Raw genomic sequence first — 27,623 nt, forward strand, 5'->3', positions numbered from 1 at the left:
ACGGGTACTTACGGGTATAAGTTTGCACCTACCAATGCTAAACCACTCCTAGTTTATACCACAGAATGTAAACTTCAGAAGAAACATGCAGTGCAGATTCGTGGATGCTTTTAAGAACTTAATACTGTCCTTGTTCTTGAAAAAAAATGTTGAGTTTCGCATTTATAGCCTTTACCTGACAATAACAGTGTCCTGAGTATGCTTTGCTTTTTAAAATGCACTGAATGCTCAGACTTCCGTAAAAAAAAATTTATTTTCAATATAAAAGTGCCAAAATATCCACCAACATTGTAATCTATTCAACAACCAGCTTACTCTAGTAATCAAAATTGCAAGCATCTTTATTCACATTTTTAAATCAAATTCCTTTCACACGTTTCCACAGTAACCCGAGTCCCTCGAAAGCGGGAAATTTGCATTTCGATTGGCTGCAGTAGTCCATATGTCCAAGTTCATGTAGGCACGGAAGGGGTTAAACCTCGGATAGTATTCCTGCTTACACATAACTGCCTGGTTCTCCACGTGGGTCGAGTGTTGGGTCGCGGCACTGACAGGGCAGCAGCTTTCATAAACATCACTCTGAGGTGCCCAGATGGAACCAAAAAGTCCAGACATTGGAGACAAGCTTCGGGTGCTTGAGAGGTAGGGCTGTAGGGCGAGATAAAATTATCATGGGAAACTGCAAAATGGAGCGTTTGCCAAAGAAAATGTGGAAATGTAGTACTAAATGGGAGGAAGCAGCATTTACACAGAGGGCTTAGGTAACACACAAGTAGAAAATCGCACACACGTTTACAAAGCAATATGGCTGCCGAAAATCATACAGCAGCATTAGTGTGCAAAGGCACTCCACTAAATGAAGCCATATGAGCTTCTCCCTGCACGGCATCAATATTACTGTAACAGGAACACAATATTCAGTTCTGGTCGGGCTGTTAAGAAAAATGAGGGAGAAATGGAAGACACGTGAAGAGCACCATGCATGTTTCGAGAATTAAAAGAGAAGGACGCCTAAGAAATGACATGAAAAAGGTTGAAGTATGTGCCAGTACTAAAAGACTGCGCACACGGGGAGCAGAGCGGGGTGTTCAGTATGGAAGAGAGACTATAATTGGCAGTTAGGGAATTTAGTTAGAAAATTTTGAAGGCTTATAAAGAACCTCCTGGAGGGCAAGATGTGTTAGTCTGCGAGGAAGTCTCTCGGAGAAGGTCATGGAAGTCTTGGGACTTTTAAAACTGAATGAAACACTGAAATGTATTGTGGGGAAAAGCTCGCCAGGGAAATTAACTGAATTATCTAATATATTTTCCAATCTCTACCTTCTGTGTTTCCTGGCATTCCTGAATAAAATATGAAATAAAGTCACATTTATTTTGGGAAACAGTCCTCTACCAGTTTTGCCACTTTTTAACACACAGCACAATTTTCACTTTTGCAGTTGGAAATATTTTTTCCTTTATGTGGTTAGTTTTATTCAAAATAAACCTACTGTAAATAAAAACCCAAACATTCTAAAGTAGAAGATCTTGAAATATGAGCAGAAGAGAAGGTAGTTACAATTAAAGACCACCTTGAACTGAAGTCACTACGTTGCACTATGGGATGACATAAACATGGCTAGTCTAGAGTGTAACAGGTCAAAGTTGGTGTTCAGAAATCTGCACAAATCCAGCTTAAATCACTTGGATTTCCTAGCAAAAAAACCTGTCAAAGTCACTGAGAGCAGCTGTCCATTCAGCTCTACAATTTCCAAATCTCTTTGGGTTTTGCTGTCAGCACTTTTTGTGTTTTACCCTCATCTGGAAAGGTTGATTTTGATAGGAAAAAGTCTCAGTAGACTATGTAAGTCCAAAATGTTTTTCCATATGTAAGATGATTTTAGTCAATTTTCAGGCAAAAGGATCTGTCTTAAAGTTTCACAGACCAGGTCCAGTAATAACCCTGACCAACAACTGGGAAAAAGCCAGGCTACCAATGCCAGCATCAAATACATATATCAGGCTACTTAAAGGATTTGTAAAGAACAGGAGAGCAACAGGTAGGGGAAAACAGGAATGCACTGGGAAGGCTTTGAAGAGGCACAGGAAGGCAGTGCCTCGCAGTGACAATACTCACTGTGGAGTTGACGTAACTGGCAGGCTCCCAGGTAGGTGGCAGGTTGGGAGGCGCGTTCCAGGTGGAGGGACAGTTCTGGTCAATGAAGGCTGTATTCTGCACCGCTGCAGTACCCGGGAAGCCACTGGGGTAGTTCATGTTTTCTGCAGTTTATAAAAGCAGGAAGACAATATAAGGCTTTTGCAATATAAATACTACCAATATTTCTGTGGAGGAACATGGAATCTTCTCGGAGTGGGCCAGGCTGGAACCGACCTAAGCCGTCAGCGACTTCAGGCACCTTCAGGGCAGCACAGCAGCGAAGTGTAATGATTTCTGTTAACAAGACTATCACTCTGTATTAGGGACTAACAAACTGCTATCAGGAGGATGGGATAAAGAATTGGCAATTTCTTTAATGGAGAACAGAGTCTTTATTAGCCACAGAACGTGCATGGCAGAGCCTACCCAGGCTTCACTGCCAACATACTTCAGCTGTAAGCACCCAAGGGATCACCGTGCTGCCTGTGATACTCTAGCCTGACCTTTAATTATTGCTTAGGTAATGCTAAAGAATTCTAGATTGCTGCCAGTGTGCTTCCCAAGCCAAGAAACTCTAGCCTGGAAAGGTAATTGGTCACAAGAGGCCTTCTATTTCACACACTGGAAGGCAGAAGCCTGCCAGAGGGGAAACAAAGAAAATTGTGCAAAAAGATTTGTGTAATACTGTGGTCACGAGCATTTCTCTCTATTCCCTCTCAGACAGAGCCCTGTATACTGGCTTTTCAGGCTTAATAACTCCATACAAAGACCAGTCTTCTCATCCGCCACATGCAGACATTGTTTATTACTACAGAGAGCATCCAGTCAGCTGGAAGCCGTAAAGTCCACTTAAGCAATGAACGCCCAGATGTTTACAGACAAGCTCAGTGTTTTGTTCCACAAAAGGTGAGGAAAAAAAACCCCACACTCTGTGATAATTCATAAGCTTTATTTCATCTTACCTTCTGGGAAAGGACCATATTCGTTCATCTCTAGTGGACAATACATGTTGGAAAACTGGCTGTCACAAGCTGCATTCCAGTCAATGAAGCTGTCCCAAGGGAAAAAAGAAATCTGCTGTCAAGACACAATTTGCAGAACTTCTAAAAATTATTTAGAAATACTGATTTAATGTAAAGCTGTTGGATGCAAAATGCCTGTAACTGACGATGAGGCTTTTCACATTCCCCTTGCAGATTCTGCCAGCATCTACTCTGTGCCATTATGTAATCGCAGTGATGCTCTCACTGAGCTCTTTTTCCCCTGGGAGGATGAGCAACTTGTAATGACAGCTACCACAGTCCTGCAATACCTAACTGGGTTCAACTTCTTCCCCTGTAAAAAGAAAATAACTGTACTTCTTTCCCACAACCATGGAAATGGTAGATATAAAGTGGAGTAATGTGATTTGAAATAGAAGAAAATGTAACACATTCTCAAGCATATAAATGGTTGAGAACAGCAATTAAAATGGAGACTTCTACTTTCCCTACCACACGTTGAAGTCCTGTTAAACAATACATTTTCTAAACTACATATTGATTTGTTGGAATTAGATGTGTTTTAATTAAACTAATTTCAGAATTTCAAGAATACTTTTCAAAAGAAATTCTTAAAGATATGTCAGAAGTGCAACAAGCCCTGCTATGCAGAGGGCTTGAAGTCGTCCAAGTCTGGACCCAGTCTGGACGAAAGGCAGGCCTATAAAAGGTTTTCACGTCAAGTTGTGCTAATTCAGTTTTACTATTCAGTCAAAAAGTTATCCTAAGCTATCACTACTACATATGAATAAATAATTTTTGCATATAAAGTCCAAATTGAGATGGGCATATGAGAGCAAAGTAGCATAACACAGAATCTGCCGGAATTCACCATATATTTCACCTGACTTAAGGGTCAGACAGATTGCTGGCCATTGCTCCCAATCATTAGGGCTGCAGTTTGTTGACATGACAGTTAGAACCAAGGTTACCAGGCTGGTTGGGATCACAAGGCCATCACTCGGGGATTTCTGCGTTACCACTCTGTTATTTCAGATGACAGGATATGACCTGAAGAACTGGCCGTATTTCACAGCTATGTGGTGGCAGAGTATTTCTTCTCACTAGTCTGTAGTGCATCTTTCATTAGTGAAATTTGCAGTGTGGACAGTCTGAAGTACCAGAATTACTCAAGCTCATTACTACAGGAAGATCAACTCAAATCTACACAGAGCCTCAAACAGACCGATTTTTATCCTTACCCCACCTTCAAACTGGACTATTTGCCTTTATTTAACAATGTTTGTTCATGCCATTTAACACGAGTACACACTGCATAACACACCCCATGATATACAGAAGCTATGTATTTAGCATGAGGAAAACAAACCTAAAAGCCAGGCCATGCAAAAAGTGGAAGAAATCAAAAGCTTTCCAAAAAGTACTTCATTGAATTTGAAAGTAGTTCTGGAATATCCACATATGAGCAGGAACACCAGTGAATTTGTCTCAGCAAAATTAATCATGACATACTAATGGAAGAGCATAAACAACTAGAACTAAGACTCAAGTGACAGCAAGAATTTTACTTTAACTATCACCTGCATAACAAATATTTTAAGATAAGTTCAAGTGCAGTCCTCTGTATGACATAAACCTGAACAAAGCGTTATCCATACTGTTTACATAAAACATAACTTACCTGTTGTGGACAGAGGGGGTTTCTTGGATCATGCATGGTATATTATTCTCAAGGTTGTAGTTTAAACTGTTTGTCAGGCAGACTGGCTGGGCCGGCCACAAGTCTCCTGTTGGGTAAAGACCTAAAAAGGGAAGAGGGAACGAAATGCAGAACAACAGGAAGGAGGCTCCACAAACTCTGAATATCACAATGACACGTTATTCTCAGATCCACGATAAGGACTGTACGCTAGATGAAAAGTCCAGAGTTGCTAACCAATCTATTTTTTTTATGATGAATGTCCATCTTTAAACAAATGTCAAGATTTCTATTTGTTAAAAAAATATATAAAAAAAGACTTGAACCGAGAAGCTGAAATTCAACAAAACAGGGCAAGAAATTCCCAGAGAGTCCTTAAGTCATCAGCCGCCAGCGACAAGGCAGCACCCTTCCTCACAGCAGGACGGATGGCAGGGATGCGATCCCCACCAGCCTCCTCCTCGCCCCCACCCATAAGACAGTAACCATCTCTGAAGTCCAGCCACACGAATGCAGTGGGAACAGGGTCGGGTTTTTAATAGACTAGAGCCATCCAGAACCAAACAATACATGAACTCTTTATGGCTGTGTTTAGCCCCAAGGGCAGATACTCATTGTGCTGCTCTCTACAGACCGAGTGTCCTGACTGCCCACAGATACTTGGTTCCTATCAACTCTGCAAGAACAGGGAGCTGGACAAAGGAAAAAATCCAAATTAACAGTCTCTGTAAGACAATGGTTGCAAAGTTAGCCCTATTTCATTATTTCACACGATAGATGTTATGAATATTGCTGTTGTGGAATAAGTTTACTCAGCATTTTTATCCTACCAGATGCAAGTTAAACCTACAGCAGAAGGGACAGTCATTAGCAGGCAGTTCTGCTGCCCAAAGAACCATGTGTCCTAACCAGCTTTCAAATTCCACCTCACCATGTAGCCCACTCAGCAAGTTAATATCACTTCCCTTTGAGATACAAACAATGAAAACTCAAGTTTTAACAGCCCAACTCAATCTCATTCATTATTGCTTTCAAAGCGAGCAAGTGCCGACTGTGGAAATTTAGAGAGAAAAATGGTCATATTTGATTTGATGCTGAGCGTCATTTTAACTCAGCAACCAGTGCTCTTGATCTCCCAACCGCATTACTTTTGGACATAAATCTCTGCAAAGCAAGAGGATGAAAAAACCAAGAATACCTAAAACGTGAGTTTGAAAGCTAGATGCTGTCTTCACATGGAGAAGATGCAGCAAAAAATGTCAAGGTTATAAGCTTTCATTTGCTAACTTTGCTCTTAACTTGTTTAGAAGGAAGTAAAGTTCTAACAACAAGATGTCTATCACGTTGGTGTATACAAGGGTTATTAGCAACATCACTGAAACTGCTTGACAGAGTGTGCAAAAACCAGCTTCAGTTGTTAATAAAGTAACTGACCTTTATTTTTGTCAGGATCTGCAGCTATCTCGGTGAAATTGGGACACAAGGTCTCAGGATACTGGGGGATGCTGTTCATGTCTCTGCTAAATGAAAAGAAAATGTAATTTCTTAATTAAAGACTTAATTTCTGAAGTCTGGGCACTGTTACGTTTCATAATCCAAAGTACTTCAAAGGAAATATACAGAGATGTAAAAGATATTCTAATCAACATCATAGTTGCTATTGCTTTCCCACTTTCCTTCCTGATTTTTCTTATTTTGAATTACCCCTGTGCAATTTTTTAACAGCTTTTTTCACCAATTAAAAGCCACCTACTTATTACACGTGCAAAAGAAATAAGATTAATATATCTTAATTACCCCACTTCTATTATCCAAGTATCAACCTATTGCAAATTAATTCAACATCTCTTTTCTAAAATAGTAAAACAAGCTGTAGTCCATGAAGACAAGTAGGATCTCTCATAATGCTTCAATGCTCCCAACAACTTTCAGGCAAGTCTACTTTTATGTGCATGAAGACACATTGGCACACATGAACATCTACTTCATATTCGTTAAATCCCTTCAAAGAAACTAGTCAATATGGGTAGAAAGGTAACATTTTCAAGCACCAGAATCCCAGAGGAAAAGGATTACATTATTTCTGCTAGTGAAAACAAAGTCATGAATGAGAAGTGAAATGAGGACTTGTAGTAATAAAAACTGTAGATGCTATCTCTACTACAGTAAAGAGGTAGAAAGGAATCGGGGGGAAGGGAGAATCAATTTTCATGCTGTATATCCTAGGAGAACATTATTCCCATTAAAAGAATAACATCAACTTGAAAGTCTCACTCCCACTTTTTTTTATTATTATTATTACTTTAATATAACTAAGTGCTAATGGAAATGCAGTAAGTTGCTAAGATCTGGAAGAAATGAGAAGGGAAAAACAACTTCCTTTTTTCCCCAATTTTATTTTACATTTGGAAGCATTTATTGTCTTTGCCCAGCAGAAGCCATTTTGCATATATCTTTTCACCTACTGAAGATTATCCTTCTTCCAACTAGAAAGTACAGTCCAATGATCACAAAAAAAGACAAGGCAACAGGTAGGTGTAATTTATAAAAATGAGACGAGATTTCAAGTTGATGGTGTTTCTTTAATGTCTGACAGGTGTAGGTTCAAATATTTTACCTGGTATTGCAGATGTTATGAGACAGATTTAAAGTGATAGGAGTTTCAGATGGAAAATCATTTTGTGAAATATTCTCTCCTAAAGAAAAGAATGACCGTGAAAATCAAAGATCCTAAGAAGTATGCACAGAATATACATACACACAAATAGACTGATGAATACTATTAACCAAGTCTTCCCTCAGACTGGAGTATCACTAACTGCATTTATTCCAAAGCACGCTATCTACTTCCAGACAATCTTAAATGTATTTTATGACTTATAACTGATTACCACACTCTTGATGGAGAGGTTCCTAGTTACTACTAAATTAATTTTGAAATTACTTGTTTTCTTCAAGTGGCATTACAATTTGAACAAACAGAAAAGTCACGTGCAGGCAAGTCGTTATCTATTAGATCACAGGTGCAGATATGTCCCATACTACATCTTTTCGTAATGTAAAGTTTTATACATAGACAAACACACATGTAAGTACATGTGCATTTTTAAATTATTCTGAACAGCTTTTTTCAGGTACTCAAAGCTGGTGTCACTCAGCAGTTTCTTCAAAATCTAGTGCTACAGCAACCTGGATAGTGATGGCAGTGATAGGGTTTAAGCTTTCAGCTATTTTAATGATATTGAGGCATTCAAAAAACTGCAATAATCAACCAGAGCTCCCATTTCTCATATAGTGAAGTGGCTCAGGTCTCCTGGCTACTTACACCATGAAATGCCAGCATCCTGCTTTCACACATTCCTCATTTGTGCATTTTCTTAAATAACTCTAACAAAAAGATTGTATTTTTATGAGAATAATGTGATGGAACATAAACTGAAAGAAAGAAATTGCTTTGACTAGTGAGTCTCAGTCCTTCCACCTTTCCATGAAAACTAATTGTGCAGTTTTGTCAGTGCAGAGTCTGACACTTCCTCTGTAGTCTGACAGCTCATCTTCTTCTCCCCAAAACTTCTGGTACTTTTTTTTCAAGTACCAAATTCTTTAAATCTCTCCTTATGTTTCTGAGACGTGCTCTCACCTATAAAAGGCAAGTTGCATGCCCCATGCTACTGTACCCTCTCCACTCAGAAGGAAGGCTAAAACTCTGCCCACTGTGGTGCACAGGTGATGTTTGCAGAACTTACTGGATGGAAGAAAATGCCTGGCAGTAATTATGGGCTTTTTATCTCCATCCGAACTGCTGGTACTGCTCCAGCTACCCCAGCTTCCACGACTGGCACGAACGCTTCCCGACGAGCTTCCACAATCTGAGCTTGAATCAGAACAAAACTTCTCCAAACACTTCTTTTTGGACCGTTGATAAAAGCTTTCTAAAGAAGTTGCAAAAATGAAACAAAAAAAAATTTAAGAAAGTCCTTCAGCTGAAGATTCAAGTAAAAAGTCATCGGAAACATGAATTTACATGGATTCTCTGAATTTCTTGACAACTGGAGAGAAAATAGTATTTACTGATTGCCTCAAGATAAACATGCCAGACCCTAACACGAGTAGCTTATGACCTACATGACAATCCCAGTACAATGAATGCATGTCAGAGTACAGTGCAGTTAGAAGCACTAGTTTGAAACAGGAAGTCCATGCTGTTCTTTGAAATATATAGTTAATATTTCAAACATGAAACATAACCGGGCTGTAGGAACATGCATACTAAAAGTAATGACAAATGTTGCAAGTAATGAATTCATAAGTGATAGATTCTCCTCTCTTATTATCTCATCAGGGAGGCAAAGGACAATCCTAAAAACATTGATACCTTCTTCAGCCCTCCTCTTCCCAAAAGCCAGGGAAAACAGCTGATTACAATCCTGACGGAAAGGCAGGAAGCAGGTACCCAAGACAGTGATGGTTTTTAAAAATGACCTGCCTATTCTAAAGGTGGCCTTTGCAATAGAGCCGCTTCGGTTAATACCGGCTTTAATTTGAACACACAAGCAGACTGTCAGTCCTTCACCCGGGACTGATGGATTATGGCTTCAGACTGATTCATCTTCTGATTTGCACCACCAACCAACCCTGTGGAGAAAGCACGTGGAGCCCTTCAGAAGTGAGCAGCTATTATTTCAGGCACTGCATTGTGCCAGTCCTGCTGTCTTTGCATCAGGGTTCGAAAGGGAGAGAAGCACAAGTCTCTCAAGGAAGGAACACAGCTCTACCGCCACAAAAACCACATTACATTTCTTCCCCCATTTAAGACAATTAAGATTGCATACCTGTTTCTCCCTGTATAGACAAGCTCCCAGCTTTTTGGTCTGCTTTACAATTTTCCCCGTTACCCTGTGGACACCAGGCTCTTATTCCAATATTCGCTCTCAGATCCAGCCTTTCAAATTCACTGCACATGTGCTTCAACTCACTCTGCTCAGGGACCCTAATGCAACCACACCCAAAGAAACATGTTTGCATTTTACATTTGAGCTGCATTTTTCCTACTCAGGAGTCAAACACCAACTCACACAGCTATCGAGGCAGGGTGGGGAGCAAGGAACAGGTTTAGGAGTCTTATTCCCCAACTTCACAGAAACCTAAAACACCTTTCTCAAAAAGCAGTATCCCACCACAGAGACTACTACTGCTTAGGGGGAGAAGCAAAACAACATGTGCATGTTTAACTACATTTTCTAATGCGCTTGCAGAAGATATTCTAGTAAGAAGCACAGCCTAGCACTGTACGAAGATATAGATAAACAGAAAAATGTGCCCTATGTCTATGTCACTGGCATAATTATAACTAGAATAAAACTGTATCTGAAGTGATCTTAAGTTTTTGCTAGTAAAACTGAAATATCTGGATCCAGTATGGTAATCAGAGAATATTACGGGAAAATGAATAAAATACAGCTGTCAAGTTTCTACAGGAAGGAAATGGTTACATCTCAACTCAAAAGTAGCAACTGCTGAATCAGTTCAAGGAACAGACAGCAAATGTCAGTATTTTACTGCCATGTTTTTTATCCTTCCTACCTACAAAGGTGTGCATCCTGCGAAGATTTACACACGCGTTGACTTCCCATACAATGAATAGTAACTTGTTTATAATGAGTTATAACAGCCTCTTCAGATTTACAATCTCCTCATTGAGTCCACTGACCTCAAAAGGACCACTTGCAATAAAAATTAAGTCTGTGAAGGCTTTGTAGGATCATGACCTTAATTCAAAGGGGTGGGGAAGGGAAAGAAGAAGGATTTTCTCCTCGTAAGTGTTTCTATTCTAGCAGCGGTTTATAAATGGTATTTTTTAACAGCAATCCAAATAACTTAGATTTAAAGAGTATGAAAAAATAATTAAAAGTAGTTTACAGCTGACTTTAGAAATGCATTTAAACAAACCTCAGGGGGAAGAAAACCCCCTAACTTCCCAAGGGGCTCTCAATATTCTTTTGAGCCTAGTGCTGCTCTAATCTTTTTAATAGTTATGGCAAAAATGCAAGCCACTGTCTCTTTTCTACATACTTCTCTTCCTCTTTCAAAGCTACTAGAAGACAACGTTCCCTCAGTTACTCAATATAGCAGATGATTCTCCTGAAGGTGGAACCATTTCAACAATTTTGTTGAGTTCTCACTGAAGGGACTACATGACTGTGTTTTATCCACACAGTACACAATGGAAAGGAAGCTAACCATCCAACCTTCAGAGACAGCAAATCTGAGACTATAGCAGAGAGCGAGCACTGCTATGCAGAATGGGGTGTGGAAACATATTTTATTTTTTTGCTGGTGATACTTAGTACAGCACATTTTCAAAAATAGTGGCTCAGGCCAAGCTTAAAGTGTGTTTATTTAAATAGATAAAGCTATCCTGCCTAATGTACTAGGCAAAACCTGTGGAAACATTACAGCAACTCTGGGTTTCTTCATAATTTGGTGCGGCAATACATACCTTGTAGAGATATTAACATTCTTCTTCTTATTTTTTCTAGATGTTCTATTTCTATTCCAATTCATATTTGGTACATTTCCTTCCTTCTTCTCCTGAGGTTTCTTCTTCCTATACACATCTTCTTGCTAAAGGTAAAAATATGAGCTGAGACAATACATACATTATAAAATGAAATTACCTCAGTAAATGCACTCCACTGGATTTTTCTAGCTAAATTTCTCTGGACAAAATGACCTGACCCAAATGCATAGTTACTTCACGATTTAGTGCCTTTCCACAGCACATCCTCTTTCCAGCACCATCAGTTTGACCAACCTTCCCAAGACTCTGTCCTTCAAGACACCAACAGATAATGAGACAGAAATTTTTGAATTCCCAATGTTAGCATTTTCCCCCTCACAGCATCTAGCTCTGACTTCCAGGGAAATAAAAAGAATAGGAGGAGAAAAAAGGAAAGCAGTCAATAAAATTTCCAATGTGCTAAAAACAAAAAACATCTGCCAGATTTATGATCAGCTTGTGTGCAAGTTCAGCAGCAATAAATCCTCCCTTTCCTCAGCAAACGGCGGGTGGGGAGAGAAGAGTCATTCATTTGAATTACAACTGAGGAAATTATGGGCTAAGTTAACCAACAAATAATAGCAATTTTTAAAAATGCAAGAAACAAACTAAGCACCATCAGCCACACACAGAAAAAAGTTTGTAACAACAGTTCCCAAAACAAGACCAGACCCTGTCTTTTCTGATACATATTCCCCAAGCATGGTAACCAATTCCTCCTCACACCATTTTGCCATGGGTTTCCTATCCAGGAGACAGGACACAAACACAATCCAAATTCTTGGGTTTACTAATTATCGGATTACATTCTTCAAGTGTTTTATGCTGCCTGCAACAAAGATACTGTCTGCGGTGTTCACTGTGCTCAGAAACCAGAGGGAAAGAATGACCCTTCTCAGAGCTTTGCAGTGTGTTGAGGGGTTTCTGCCTGCTGTATTCTCAAATGCAAATTTCTGATGCAAAGCCCTGTATCTGCAGATCAAGTCTGCATGAAGGCAGGTATGCCCATCTAGGACACCTCCCCTGCAGAGTATATTCCCACACCGTTACTGTGGCTGACAGCAGGCATTAGATTCCAGTATGTTTGTGCCTGCTCTGACAATAACAAAGAATACCTCTGGTTGTGATACAGCCAATCTCAGAATACAAGGGCTGTTTTAATTTTTCCCAAACTGTTCATCATTCTATAAAGCAGCATTAATATCCAATGGATGTGGGACAGCATGCCTGCATACTTCCTCATTTATCTGATTTACAGGGTTTCAGGTCTGTAACTGTACGTAATAGTCCCTACATAGGCATACACACCTATATGTATAAATAAACAACAAACAGATAATTTTAAATCTGAAAAATGGAAAGATCACAATACAAACCTCAGAAGAAGTAATCTCCTCTTTTGTGCAGCATGAAGCCTCTTCCTTAGGTCCTTTATTAATCTTTTTCTCCGTGGAAGGCTTTAGGTTGATCTGCTTTTTTAAAGTCTCACAGTTTTCTGTTTCATTCCTGAGAGGCACTTGCTGGCTATTCCCTACAATTAAACAGTAACATCAGTTTGCTTGGGAAGAGAATGGACTCCCAATCATAACCACAATATCTTCTACCTCCTTTTAAAAACAGAGTTTGCCACTTTCCAAAACATTAGAAGACTAACCTCTAGGCTGACAATGCTGAAAATTTCAAAATCAAAAGCTAATGCTTTATAAAAATTCTTATAGCAGTTGCAAAAAGTAGCTCTGTATTGATTGATTCATGCTCATGGGCACACCACTCCTAGCACATGCATAAATTACCCAAGACCTGCTCATCTCATGTGAATTTGAGCTATTCGGGTCCCAGCCAAGGGTCTGTAAGGTAGAATCTGAAGTCAGAGAATATTGGGCTAAAAACCAAACATAAAAAACCTAGCAAGGCGGGTGGGGAGGAGACTTCTCAAAAATGGGTAGATCAAAATAAGGACAGCCTTTATTTGGTGTTTTGCATCTCTGAAGTGCCCTCTGCATTCACTATGAAGACAAAGGGACATCACCCTTTCTTTAGGATGCATTCTGTGTTAAAAGTCCATTTTCTTGAAAGGCTTGTGAGAAAGAATTATTCTTGTGTAACACAAGCCAAGAGATGAAAAAAGTAAGAGGAAGCCGTCTCAACAACTAGCTGAGTTGCCCAGTCGAGTCACAGTCCTCTGCCTGGGCCCTGCCAATGCTGGAAAGGACAGAATTGACTTGAGCTCTGATTGGTTCCAGGTGTCTCAGGTATCTGCAATACATCCACGGTGATCTGCTACCGAGACTCTCACTGCTCGGCATGAGAAATGGCATTGCTTATCACATTGAGCTGGTCTTCTCAAATGGGAAAGGCAAACACAAACGTTTTTACGGTTTCCTATCTACCAACCAACTACAACATCTTAGCTCTGAGTCAGCCACCCTCTCCCATCAGGAGCAGGAAGTCACGAGAACTGCAAAAGGAGCCCATGTGGATGAAACACCAGGTGAGACACCAGGCAAGGGAGGCCAACAGAGCTCTAAAAAAATGCTGTATTTCTCTCCAGCATACAAACACGAGAGTACCTGAGGTCTTGAAGACTCCCTGTTTGCACAAAACTGGGTCTGTAACTATAATCAAGATACAAACACTGCAATATGGTACTTTGCAGACTTCATTATCTTACCAAACTTCTTGAAACACAGAAATACTTGCATCCCTGACAGTGCAGGAAACCACAACTAACAGGCAATGTGGCAGATTACCTGTAGCGTTTTACCACCGAATACAAGCAACTGTCAGTATTCCTGAAACACTCGCTCAAGGTGCAAGTTTTGTCAATGAAAATAACTCTAGTATCTCCCAACTCATTTATATATAACCATGATTTCCACAGCCTGTACTCAGAGTTACTTTCCTGTGCACATAAGTACAGTTAAGACAATTACTGATTAGCTTTTTTCCCCCAGCTGATTTCTTAATTCAAAGGAAAGAACAATGCTCTGCAGTATAGCAGCACGTGAAAAATTTCAAAATACTTTGTAAGTGTGAGTGAAATTACCCTGTCTCCACCTGAGACAGCACACATGTACCTGCTGTATCCCACAGATAATTACACACAGGAAGCAACCAGCCCAGGGTAACAACTACACACTACAGCAGGGCCTGAAATCCCTCTGTGATGGCCTAGTCACTAAATAAACTCTGCCACAGCTACAGCAAATGCCAGACTTCAGCATTCAACTACTTTGCGGAGTGCCTAAGTACAGCCAGGCTTCCAGGGGACAGTCTCCTACCCTGCCCTCTATTTCCCACAGGTGCTTGTGGACTGCACTTAAAATTTTGAGTTGTGAAGCTACGAGGTAAGACTTCCCAGGCAGCTTAGTCCCACAATTTAAAAAAAAAAATAAAACCACCAAACCAAAACAAGATAGAAAATATAGCTAGGCAGTTACTAAGAGAAATGTTGATCTGCAGATTCCTACAAAATATAACTTCACTCTGATGTCAGCTTTTGTTATTTCAGGTGGTTTTATCAAAGGAGTTCTGAATATCCAGTACTGAAGGTGCTTGCTTGATGACTCTAAAAATCAGGCATCAGATTTTAGTGGCCCAGAAAATTGCAAACTGGGATGCTTCTGAATATTTGACATGGGCAATTTGTGATTTATAAGCAAATCCATGATATAAATTATTTTAACCATTGAAATGCTACAGCACAATCTTGACATCTATGAACCAAGGCAAATCTATGATTTACAAAACAACTTCTAATGCAAACTATTCCTTAGGAATGTAAACAGATAAATCAAAGTGAACACATTAAAAATACCACATCTCCTTGTCCTATGCAAAAGACAATGTCCTGATCACAGTGAACTCAACAGAATATTGAAAACTGAACAGAAAATTGAAAAAATTACCACTATTTTTCCTAGATATTTCTTGCAGTTCTGGCTGTTGCTGAGGTGAATTTCTGGACAAGTGACTTTCAGGTAGCTTCTTTGACACCTTCACAGGACAGAACTCCTGTTCTTTGAGCTCAACTAGATTTTCTGAAGTTTTAAGGTTAGTTTCCTTAGGAAACATACATGTTTGAAGATCTTCCTTCAGATCACACTCTGAAGAAGTACTTTTAATGAGAACTGTATTTTTCAGTGCACTTTCTTCTTTACCCAGAAAGTTTTCTGGAAGTGTTAAATTCTTGTTAACATTTATGCCATTTGCATATTTTAGAGTTACCCAGTTCTCACTGACAACATCAGTGCAAATGTCCTCTTTTGGTGCTGAGATTTGGTTCTCTGCAATCTGATTTTGTTTCTCATCAGTAGTTGCAATGGCACTGCCAGCTGCTGTGTTTGGTTTCTGCTTACTGTAGTAAACTGAACATTTGTGTTTCTTCTGAGAGTGGCTGTAGGTCGCAGGACTTCTCTTTGCTGCATTGTGACTTCGGCTGGAAGAAGTGCCTACAGACAGGAAGCCCTTCCCTTTACCTTTATCTGACGAACTATAGGAATCCATAAATGTCTTGCAGCTTCCCCTGGAGAAAAAATAATTGATACTTGTTTTTATCTAGGAAGCTATCGTTAATTCTTTTATGGGATATTTTTGCAAGAAAAGAAGCGGGGGGGTATATTCACAAGCCCTGAAACTGCATTAGGTCTTCAATTTATCATACCAGCTAAGCACATTCCAATTTCAGCGGGTGTTGAGCAAGACTCTAAGTATGTGCTCAGACTTCAAACACATTTCTATGCTTCAGTGAGTAAGTGCCTAACTGACCACCCAAGAGGGTCAGATTTGAGGACCATTAATGTATTTTCCATTCTTTCCACGGCTGCTGCACATGGTGTATCCTTTACTTCCATCACATAACTTCTACCCTATGTACTACTGACAATATACAAGATTAATAAACCCTTGAGTTCTTCTATTTCCCTTTTGTGGAGATGAATATACACCACAACACTGAAAGCTCTCTGAAAGAGGTTGCCTGGAACACTGTCTCGTCTAAACCAGCCCACAGCAATATCAAAATACAAACAGACAGAAAGCATCACCCCACAATAAACAGGGTACAGAAAAAAGCAATTCAAAAGAAGAAAAAAATATTTTTACTTGTAAGAATCAGGGCTGATTATGTCAACAGAGTTGTTGTTCTGCTGCGGTGAAGAACTAGGATTTGGCCTCTGTCTTGATTTCATAAACTCTGCTAGAATATACTGGGCTTGCTGGAAGGCTATCAGAATCACTCCAAGCAGGGACAAACTGCCAAAGAAAACAACAGATACCGGTGTGTAAAATTTTGAGGAGTATTCACTGAAAGAGTTAAAAAGCTTCTAACAGGATGCACTTTTCAAATATTTTGTTAGTAAATTCTAAGACAGATGAGAAAACTCAAAATACAGTTTAAAATAAGTAACACTTGTATTGATCTTTTAATTTTTTCCTTATAGCCCTCACTAGTTATTCTCTCAATAACTCAGCCATGAGCTTTACAAAGGAAAAAAATCTTTTAAAAGGCAGTCTAAATAAGCTAATACTTGATTTGAAGATCAGTTAGAAGTAATTTCTCTTATATAGTAATATAGTGTTATATAGTAATGTAATGTCTGTTATATAGATCCTGATACATGGATCATCATGACATTCACATTCACTGCTTGTTAGTACCAATTGTAGGAATTCAGGGTTGGTGTGATGAAAGCACTGGACATGTCTGTGGCAAGCACAACATTCAGTTCACGGCATACAGTGTGAAAGGTTAGTGAAGGAAGACAAAAAAAGAATATGCGTAGGAGCAGAACCCTTAGTTGTTGTACAAAGGTACAGTCCTCTTAAAAGGAGTTTACCATGTGCAAGCAATGAGTCAGCTACCACAAGCCAAATCATCTTTCTGGGGTAGCCTGTTTGGCAGTGTGCCTACCAAAAGCTAACAATAAACATGAGTGGTTTTTAACAAGTGAAAGAAGGAAAGAAGCAGAAGGAAAAGCAGGTCCTCACTTGGTTGTCTGAAACTTTATAAATGAAATTCATGTTAATCTTCCAGAAATACTTAAAAGATAATCTACCAGTCCACTCAATTCTATTTACGATTTTCAGATACTAATATGTTACATGTGCATCTCTACTGCGGGGGGAGTAAGTCTTCTAGCAAGGAGAGTATCCACTGGGTATTCCTGTGGTGGTATCCTAGCCCTTTTCCTCTGCAGCCGTAACATGGAAGTTGATCAGGCGGAGCAGCAAGAAATGCTTGACAACTCCATCACCAGCTAATGCATCACACCTACGCTGTGATAGCCAGCTGGCAGGTCCCTCAGGAGACAGATGCAGTAGAGATTTAGGCCCTGTCACCACTAAAAATCTAACACAAGCTGAAAGTGCTTGCTGATCTTTCACTGGTAGGTCCCTTTCAAGCTGGTGCCCTGAAAGCATTACCTTACGAAGAGGACAGTGAGCCTCCAGAAAGACTCTTCCCAGCTGGGTCCTGGCACCACATCTGCACAGAGCGGTAACAGATGGTGAGGAAGAGTCACGTTGAGCGTGAAGTGGAACTCCAAATCAGCAGCAGTCACCAGCGTAAGCTCCCGGATTACCCATGAAGATGTGAAGTCAGGAGTGAATCTGTCAGGAAAGTAGATGGAGCTGGTGTTATTTTTCCACTGTATGGCCAAATTTCAAAGTCACACTGATACCAAAAAGTACAAAATAACTTCTGGTTTAATAATAGGAAAAAAAGATAACGAAATACGGGACCACTGTCTGCTTATACTATGCAGATGGCATCAGCACCTAACAGAGGTAAGACTCTGAGGTCATCTTCAAGCAGTAAAATATGGTTTTGTTATGATGTCTTCACAATACTCTCATTACTGTAACTTGTTTTCATTTTCTCAAGAAGGTGCACATGATCCACTCATGTTGACCAAAGCACTTTTTATCAAAAGCACAGCTGTCAAGCGTACAGGCAGCATTATGTTGGAATGGGTCAGATACGAAGGTAAGTCTAGAACAGGGCTGGACAGATAGGGAAGGCAGACAAAAACAACAGATTTGTCTCTTCTTCCACTTACTTCCCTGATTCATACCATTATTCTATTTGACTGTCATGGGTCCTGCCAGAAGGTATGACTTGCCCTTCCAAACAGTAGAGGCAATACTCGCTGTATATGAAACTGCAGTTACTATAATACAGCAATATTAATTCTACTTATGTTTAACTTATGACTTGCACTCAACAGGATTTTAAAAAGGGGAAATGCTTATGAAATTTATATTCGAAGCTCACCAAATTTTGTGTGCAGGTGTGCTATTGGAGTGTCTGTTACTGAAATTAATTATTTCAAATTTCCACTTAAGTTAATTTGTCAGCAAATTTGTCAGTGCTTACACAATGCTGATCTCTCGTGATGAGTTCTGAGCCAGGAAAAATTCCTGACAGTCTAACACTTCAAATCCATATCCTTGGCAACTGTAACCATTGATTTTCATCGACGAAATTGTTATAGGAAGAGGCCCAATATTCTCTACTTTGAAGTTCTTCGTAATGGATAGAATTTGCTTGCTGTCTTTCAGTTCTTAAAGGAGAAAAGAAAAAAGGATTGTTATTTTACAGTACTTAAAAATTATTTTCTTATGTTTATAAAAAAATTGCTTTTTTGACTTTCAATCTCATTAAAAATTTAGAATTGACCAGCATTTTAATACAGACTGTTTTTCAGCAGTGTATTTCCAGAATTCGGAACTATCCTCAGCCAGTGTCTTGAGAAAATGGAATCTACGCCTCCCATGACCAAGCTCTTCAGCTTTTTCTATTTCAACACACTGTTTACTTAACATTACTATACCATATCAATATCACTATGGAGTAACGCAGTCAGCTATAAAATCAGAGACGCGCTGCTTCTTACTCACGTCGTCTGCAGTCCATTAGTGTAGCTTCTGGCACCTTGAATCGGAGAGATCCTCCTGCACCAGGTAACCTTCCCCCTACTTTAAGCAATTCTTTGGCTCCAAAGCCTTCTACATTGACCACATCCAGAACAGTCAAGTTGTTTCTGCCATAATATAAAAATCAAGCAATCAGCCACTAAAACAGAAATGAAGTTTGCAAAATCACAGCTTTGCTATCTAGGTGCCAATCCAAGGCAAAAGCATTTCAGTAACACACCACTGGCCACACCTGGATAGGTTTCCCCTAAATACAGACATGACAACTCTGGAAACAGTCACCAGCGAATTTCACCCAGTGAAGGAACAAGCTTTGTGATCACTGTCACCAGATAACAGTGCCACCTAGTAAAAATGGTTGCTTCTTCCATAAACTCTCTTTTCCTTCAAAGATAACCAATGTGTAGCTGCAAATTAGACTCCCCATATACTTAAAAGCCTATTATTATGAGTTAAATTGAAAATAGCAAAGCCACCCAACATGCTACTCTGTTAATTCAAAACTGCCTTGGTACATTCATATGCATTTTATAACCTACTGATCACATATCAAGAAAAAAAAGATAGGATCAACTAAAGTCCTTTTTATTTTTAATGACCTAGACATAAGGCACAGAGACTATTTGAGCAATTTTTATTAAACTGGAGGTATTCTGACTTTCAAATTTTGACCATTTGTCTTTGCTCCAAGATTTGGCAAATTCATTTTTACATTTAGTTGTTTGATTCTCACTTACAAATGAAACCAGGCTTACCTGATTAAAATAAGGGAAGCTACTCTTTTGTAGTCAACCGGTGTAAAAATTACACCAACTTTTCTGGTTTCCAGTGGCTGTAAACTTAACTGAAGCAGCTCAGAACTGCATTTCTTGTTGATAAGATCCTCCTGACGTGCATTCTGTTAAACAAAAATGCAGTTCTTATTCACAGAAAACATGTGTGTTTAAAGATCTCAATAAAGAAAGCACTACATCTTTACTTAACACCACATGAGATTTTTGGCACGGTGCAATAACTGCTAACTCACTTGTTATACAAAAGTCTTTCAATTTGACTACATAAAACATCAGATAAGATTGTTTATTTGAGCAAAAGTTCATATTACTCCACTTATTATTATGAGGAATGTATTACTTCATTTTTAAAAACAGCTTTTATTTGCTCAGATGGAAAAGAAATTATATAGTGTCCTTCATATTCAAGGAATCCTGAAACACTTCAGAACACAACGAGAACTGACAGTATACTGGTCGCACAGGGCAATGGGGCAGCCATTATAACCTCAGTGTAAGACTTGCAACTTGATTTAAGTGAGAAAGGGACTGTTGGCACATACGTTGATCATCTAAGTCAGTGGAAACAAGCCAAAGTGAACTCCCTACCATATTAATTGAAGACCAGAACTACCAGAAGTTCACCGAGTCTAGAAATAATGTACATTTTGGTAGGGGGGGATGGATTGGTACTGCTGTTTCTTCTTTTTCCCAATTAAAAATAAATAAATAAAAGAAATAGCCCTAAAACTTTCTATTCCAGAACCAGGGGGTCTCCTGTTAGAAAACGGTGATCAGACACCTATAGCAGTCAAAACAACCATAAATATTACAAAATTACTTCTTGCTTGTTGTTTTTCAATTCATGGCTGTTGTACTGATAGCTTTTCTGATCTTTTCCAGTCCAAAATATTTTATACTTAGTCTATTTGATGAAAAAGGAACATACAGAAAAAGGTGCAGAACCTGCATTCAACAGTCAATATTTATTAAAAGCAAACAACGCATGGCATTTGCAAACTTCACCCTGTCACTCCCTACAAAGAAAGATATGCATGCACTCAAATGTGAGCCTAACAATTCATTACACATGTATTACACGTTGCTACACATATATAAAGTGACTGGGGAAATCATGATAAATTAAAAAATGTAAATATTAATAACTAGTGATTTGGTGAACAAGCCAAGATCTATCTCATATGTGCTGAGTACCTACCTAACCATACATGCTCCTCCTAGCTCTTCAAGTCCCTAATGAAAAACAGATATTACACACACTCTTGTAAAGATCTACTGTTATTTTCCCACTTGGTCAAGAGTATGGGGTACAGGAGGCTGTGGTAACTCAGTCCTATCCATGTACTAGTAGAACTACCTTCTCTTTCAGTGTGTGTCTACAGGCTAGGACTTATGTACCGCTGTCCCCTCTCTTTTACAACAACTTACAACTCTTCCAGAAAAGAAAGGTCAGCTTTGACTAGTGTAGCAAATAAGAGTCTTTTCTTTTTATAAGACCTTAACGAAAGATTGGTACCTTAAAGCATGCGTGCAGAAATGTGTCTCTACATAGGGCATTAAAGATGGGGCTGCAGCATGCCCGAACAGCAAGGAAAATATGTCAATTCCAGGTTTTTGCGCAAACACGAAGTCTAACAAGAAATTCTCCAGGGACCCTGGACAGTACTCTGGTCGTCAGAATTCCCAACATCCCTGATATGGCATTTGCTCTGTTTCTGTTATCCACGACACAACACCTCATGGTATAACCACAGCTCAGCACTGGTGTGACACAGTCATGTGTTATCTCACTCGTGTTAAAAACAAGGCAATGGGAACCAGAGAGAGCCATGACATTCTAACCTGAACCCAGGAGTTGCAATGAGACTGATGCGAAGTGTAGAAATCCAGCCTTCTCCTCCCTTGAACTATTGCACAGTATTTCCCTCAGCTAGCTTCTGACATCACCAACTCAGAAGCCTGACACTTCCCGGTCAACCTGGGGCTAATCATTAGATCCCAACACAGAACGGCAACACTAGCCTCTTCAACATGTACACACACACACGTGCAGGTGTGCACACACCCCCTCCCTATAGCTGTTTTCAAAACAGACTCAAACTCTGAAAAAAAATTAACTGCAAAGATACAAGCCTGACAGAGAATCAAGAAAACACTACTAAGTTGCTTTAAATAGCACTTGGTAACAACTCAGATGTCGTGTAGCTAGAAAAAGCTTTCTCTAACATGTCAGACCACTTCTATCAAAATTAGTCATCTTACCCTGTGAGCACATTCATCCATGAGTCTGAATTCAGTGGTTGTGAAATTAATAGCTTGCACATTTATGCCGAACCTAAATAAACCAAAACAAAAAAAAATAAGCACTTCAAACCTAGTCTGTCAGAACTACATTGACTTACTTTTACATGCTGACATCTATTCTTAAATAAAGAATACTTTTACAGTGGCATTTTGACAGATGTGAAATACGGTGGGAATGTGGGTCTGCATTTCAACAGAATAAACTACAAATCAGTTTTATGTGGATTCCACACTTTTGGAAAACAGGCTGGGCATTTTGGATCTCTCAGCATATAATATTGCAAAAGATCACAATCAAGAAATATAATTTCTAAGCCACACAAACACGAATGCCCCAAAGCTTTTTCTGCACACATAACTCTTAAGAAATAATCATTATCAGATCTCAATAATTTACTCAAATATCCCTCTTTCTGCTCACGATTTGTTTGGGACAAACTCCTATTTTCTTTCACATACTTTGCAAATCAAATTGACTTACAGCAGTTGATTATTTGCCTGAGAGCAAATAAGAAGCATTGAACATTAAGGTATTACAAACAGACATAAGAAAACCAATACGTAAAATTTAGATTATAGAGGACTAATGGACCTCCAGCCACTGAACTGGAAATTCACTGTCACAACTTTCTATGGGATTATCTTAAAAAGAACCAGTTAGTGGATGTGACTGCTGGAAAATCTAGATCTGCAGAAACAAGAGTGCAAATACAGAGAAAATGTAATTCTAAACAACTAGAAAGAGTCGATGTGGAAATTATATTTAGTATGCAGGTGTAGTTATCAATGTGCATATATATACACACACAGAGACAAATATAAATGTATATATACCCATACACATACGTATGTAAAGAAATGAGATCAAAGAAGCAACTACACAGGGATTTGGATCCCAAATAAGCAAGTTACACTTAAGCACGTGAGTAGTCCCACCGGCTCCAACCAAGGGAACAGTCCGACCAACTACACAGTTTTTCAAAGTTAAGTGTGACAGCCAAGGGCTTATCTTGGTGAACTTCAGTCCACCTCACCATGTCCCTTTATATTGTTCATCTAACTCTTACCTAAATTTCTCATTAGATCTTCTCAATTCTAAATCAGAAAGTTCAAAACAATGCAGAAACATTTGCGTAGCTGGCCCTAAACATTTATTAGCTCTGGACCTGAATTTCTCTTCCTGGCTCTTGTCTCCTCTTCTTCAACTAGGGTTTGTACCTAAGAAAAAGCTAAGCAGAAAACTTTATTCTGGTGGGAAGGTTCAGTTACTTTCCCCCTCACTGATCAGTCTACAGACTCTGTATACTTCCACCAGCCTTGCAGTGAGATGCACATCCTCAATTCCGCAAGTTGCTCCCCTCACCTGGGCAGCTTGCACAAGCCTGCACTAAGCCTCAGATATTAAAAGATGACCAATTATAGTTTACGGCTGGCAGACATGAACTTGGTGAGAATGCGCTCAATTTGGTTTTATCAATGCTCAGGTACATTACAAAGTCATGCGTCACACCAGGAGCTGCTCTGAACATGATTATATCTTCTAAAATGGGTCAGAACTTTGTCCCCACCTAATTTACACTTTGAAAAATTAAAACAAACAACAAGCAACAACCATAAGGCATGGCAAATAGATCTTTTAAAAGGGAAAAGAGTATCCTGAGATAATTTTACTCATTACCATTTTTTAAGCAGACTCAGTGAAGCTTGGGGATCAGGGTAGTAAGAAAGAGGCAGAAGCTGCAACATAACTGGGAAGGATGACGGGTTTCTTAGTACGAAGTATTTTACCTAAAGAGTTTGGAGGGGAAAAGTGAAAGTTAACAACTACATATTTGAGAACTGGAAGGCAAAATAATTCAGCACTGGTTAAATGATCTGCATTTTCAAGGGACTTCAACCTGGCTTCTGCCTTAATGCAATACAATCATACAAGTACAAATCTGCATGGAACAGCAGGACATGTCACCACAATGTCACTATTTGCAAAAACAGCTAAGAGTGCACGAAGAACTGCATGTGCAAAAATACAGGCCTTCCTCATGCCCCAGACAACCGGTTCATTTGGATATTAATTTACACATGAACAAAGCTCTTTCACAGAAGAAGGCGAAGTTAGTGAGATGCCACCCTTTCTTACACAGGTCTGACAGTAAGCAGGTTATACACATTACTATAATGACTGACAATTAAATGGCACAAATGGAATATTAAGATAATTCACAATCTGTGCATATGAAAACTATCTCCATATGACTGGTTCTGGCCCAGGTTAGGTTGGTAGTGACCAAAATCTGACAAATGAGGAAGAAACAACCATCAGTGTGGTCGCAAGACACATAGCTCTGCTGATCTCTCAAGTGTTGTGTCTCACACAAATGTTTTACACACTTCTGTTACATAAGGCAGTGGCATGAGGAAGGCCATCGCATAACCACATGCATCATTTATGACAGTATATCCTATTTGTATGGGGTTTGCGTGACAAGGTTTTGGTAGCAGGGGACTACAGGGGTGCCTTCGTTTGAGAAGCTGCTAGAAGCTTCCCCTACATCCAACAGAGCCAATGCCAGGTGGTTCCAGGACAGACCCACTGCTGGCCAGGGCTGAGCCCATCAGTGGTGGTGGTAGTGTCTTTGGGATAACATATTTCAGAAGGGAGAACAAAAAAATCCTGTGCAACTGCAGCCAGAAAGAGGAGTGAGAATACATGACAGAAACAACTCCGCAGACACCGAGGTCAGTGAAGAAGGAGGGGGACGAGGAAGTCCAGGTGCCAGGGCAGAGATTCTCCTACAGCTCGTGGTGGTTAATGGTGGAGCAGATATCCACCTGCAGCCTGGGGAGGACCCACACCAGAGCAGGCAGATGAGCCTGAAGGAGGCTGTGACCCCATGGGAAGCCCACACTGGAGCAGGCTCCTGCCAGGACCTGTGGCCCCATGGAGAGAGGAGCCCAGGCTGGAGCAGGTTTGCTGGCAGGACTTGTGACCCCATGGGGTCTGGAGCAGTCTGTTCCTGCCAGACTGCACCCTGTGGGAGGGACTCCATGCTGGAACAGGGTAAGAGTGTGAGGAGTCCTCCCCCTGAGGAGGAAGGAGCAGCAGAGACAATGTGTGATGAACTGGTCGCAACCGCCATTCCCCATCCCCCATCACCGGTCAGGGGGAGGAGGTAGAGAAATCGGGAGTGAAGTTGAGCCTGGGAAGAAGGGAGGGGTGGGGGGAAAGGTGTTTTAAGATTTGGCTTTATTTCGCATTACCCTACTCTGATTTGACTGGTAAGAAATTAGGCTAATTTTCCCAAGTTGAGTCTGTTTTGCCTGTGACGGTAATTGGTGACTGATCTCTCCCTGTCCTTATGTCGACCCATGAGATTTTTGGTACTTTTTCTCTCCCCCTGTCCAGCTAAGGAAGGGAGTGATAGAGCAGCTTTGGTGGCACCTGGCATCCAGCCAGGGTCAACCCACTACACTTCCCCTAGTCCCTTGTTCAATTATTTTACCACAAGCATGTCACTTATACAATGATGCAAGGAAAGCTTTAACAACCACAAACAACTGTTAGTTAAAACCTACACCGCTTTACTTCTATCCTTGTATTAAAGTATTACAACTAGCCAGCTGGAGAGCTTATCAAAGAGCCAAAGGGATACAAATCTGGTGTCTTAAATTAGACTTCAAAACACTGATCTACAAGCAGTATGAAAATCACCGAATACTAACCGCACACTTTATTACTTAAACAAGCTAAATGTACATCAACTCAGAAAAAGCATAACAACAACCATCCTCACCATACTACTTTTAACTGCTGTGGCACTGAAGTTGAGTGTAAGGCCAGGCTCTGTAGTCAACCGTGGCAGGAAAAAGGCAAAGGACTCCTCTTTGGGCTTCTTCTGGTGAATAAAGCGAGCCATTCCTAAAATACTTCTCCTGCTTTATTGGCAAAACCAGAAAGTTTTGTTAGTTTTATTTTTTTTCTTTCAAACAGAACAAACAAACAAAAAAGATTATTTGCCAGGACCTATAATTATGTCAACTGATCTTTCCTTGAAAACGTTCTTCACAAAATAAAGCCCATAAAGCTGTAACCTAGTAGTAGGGAGTCAGCGTTACTTATGTGCATCCCCCTCCGCCTCCACTCTTCCACCTGCAAGACAACTGTGGTTTTCACAGCTCTACCTCCTTATTCTGGAAAGGGGCTGATGTCGCTGATCTCACAAGAATTGCTCAGTCACAGTGACTGCTTCCTTCTCAACATCCCCAGTATGCAGTATCCACTAGGCCAGGGACTAAAAACCTTAAAAGCTAATCAGAGATCCTGATAAGACCACCATGTGTCCTTCATCCTGTGATGAAGGACTCATCCAACTCCGTAAATGATACGATAAAACGTGCTTTGACTACTTTCACACTGGGTCGCTGTGGTGGGGTTATTATAGTCAGAACATTATTTATGTTCTAAAATTCAGGCATGTGAAACGTTTACTTATGGCTGGCAGTGCCTTGAAATGGAAGTCGGGGGTGTCTGGGGTGCTCTGAAACTCCAGGTGCCCCAGGACAACTAACTCAAGTGCAGGAAGGTAAAAAAATGTTTCTTCTAATTAAGAATACTTCAGAACAGAAATATTCTTTCTTACAGAACTGTACTGGCTTGAATTAAGAACCTCAACAGATTCTGTACAGACCTGCAGGCTTCCCCATGTCTTATTTTTTGCCATCTTTCATAAAGTTCACTTGCAAGTTCAGAATCCACATCCCAGGCAGAACGGTCCAGAGAGAGACTCTTCAGCCAAAGCACATTTGCTAAAACGATAACAGATTTTTCATATTTTACAGAAAGTACATTTGCTTCGTTCATCAATCTACTTCTGAACACGAATAATCAGTATCTGCAAAGGGTCCAGACACAAAAATAAAAAAGGCAACCCATATTTTCCCTTCAAAGCAAGCATATATGAGGGTATATATATTATTGTTCATATCTGAGTTGCTTAAAGAAATAGATCTGCAAAACCACAGTAATTCTGCATGCAAACAAGAGTATGGGTATTGCACAGGCTTTGTATGCTCTAGTAAGCCCTTTTTACTGTTGCTGTTTCTAATGGATGCCATTGAAAAATCATGACGTTATCAGTAATTGTTACAGAGAACTCTCCACTGATGCCAATACAGTATCAAGATCATATACTATTCT

At 39.9% G+C, this 27,623-nt stretch overlaps 1 protein-coding gene across 8 annotated transcripts in view; it reads right to left on the reverse strand.

Annotated features, from left to right (window-relative positions):
- Nucleotides 1–234: 234 nt before the first annotated feature.
- TMEM131L (transmembrane 131 like) overlaps nt 235–27,623 on the reverse strand; it is an 83,393-nt gene continuing 56,004 nt past the window's right edge. For 3 of the 8 annotated variants that reach the window (XM_064449838.1, XM_064449842.1, XM_064449843.1), the window contains 20 exons: nt 27,115–27,232; nt 26,221–26,362; nt 24,108–24,217; nt 22,388–22,460; nt 20,087–20,229; nt 19,296–19,438; nt 18,772–18,958; nt 17,820–18,005; nt 16,500–16,649; nt 15,305–15,921; nt 12,773–12,927; nt 11,337–11,461; nt 9,670–9,827; nt 8,584–8,769; nt 7,455–7,533; nt 6,272–6,357; nt 4,820–4,940; nt 3,100–3,188; nt 2,117–2,259; nt 235–648 (listed from right to left, as the gene is read on the reverse strand). In XM_064449838.1, the coding sequence (XP_064305908.1) occupies nt 370–648; nt 2,117–2,259; nt 3,100–3,188; nt 4,820–4,940; nt 6,272–6,357; nt 7,455–7,533; nt 8,584–8,769; nt 9,670–9,827; nt 11,337–11,461; nt 12,773–12,927; nt 15,305–15,921; nt 16,500–16,649; nt 17,820–18,005; nt 18,772–18,958; nt 19,296–19,438; nt 20,087–20,229; nt 22,388–22,460; nt 24,108–24,217; nt 26,221–26,362; nt 27,115–27,232 (3,290 nt within the window). In that variant the 3' untranslated portion in view covers nt 235–369. Of the gene's footprint in view, nt 649–2,116; nt 2,260–3,099; nt 3,189–4,819; nt 4,941–6,271; nt 6,358–7,454; nt 7,534–8,583; nt 8,770–9,266; nt 9,473–9,669; nt 9,828–11,336; nt 11,462–12,772; nt 12,928–15,304; nt 15,922–16,499; nt 16,650–17,819; nt 18,006–18,771; nt 18,959–19,295; nt 19,439–20,086; nt 20,230–22,387; nt 22,461–24,107; nt 24,218–26,220; nt 26,363–27,114; nt 27,233–27,623 lie in introns of those variants that run through there. The other 5 variants (XM_064449845.1, XM_064449840.1, XM_064449841.1 and 2 more) reach the window with 5 other exon arrangements.

This window comes from Phalacrocorax carbo, chromosome 4 (assembly GCF_963921805.1).
Source record: "Phalacrocorax carbo chromosome 4, bPhaCar2.1, whole genome shotgun sequence".
Lineage (NCBI taxonomy): Eukaryota > Metazoa > Chordata > Aves > Suliformes > Phalacrocoracidae > Phalacrocorax > Phalacrocorax carbo.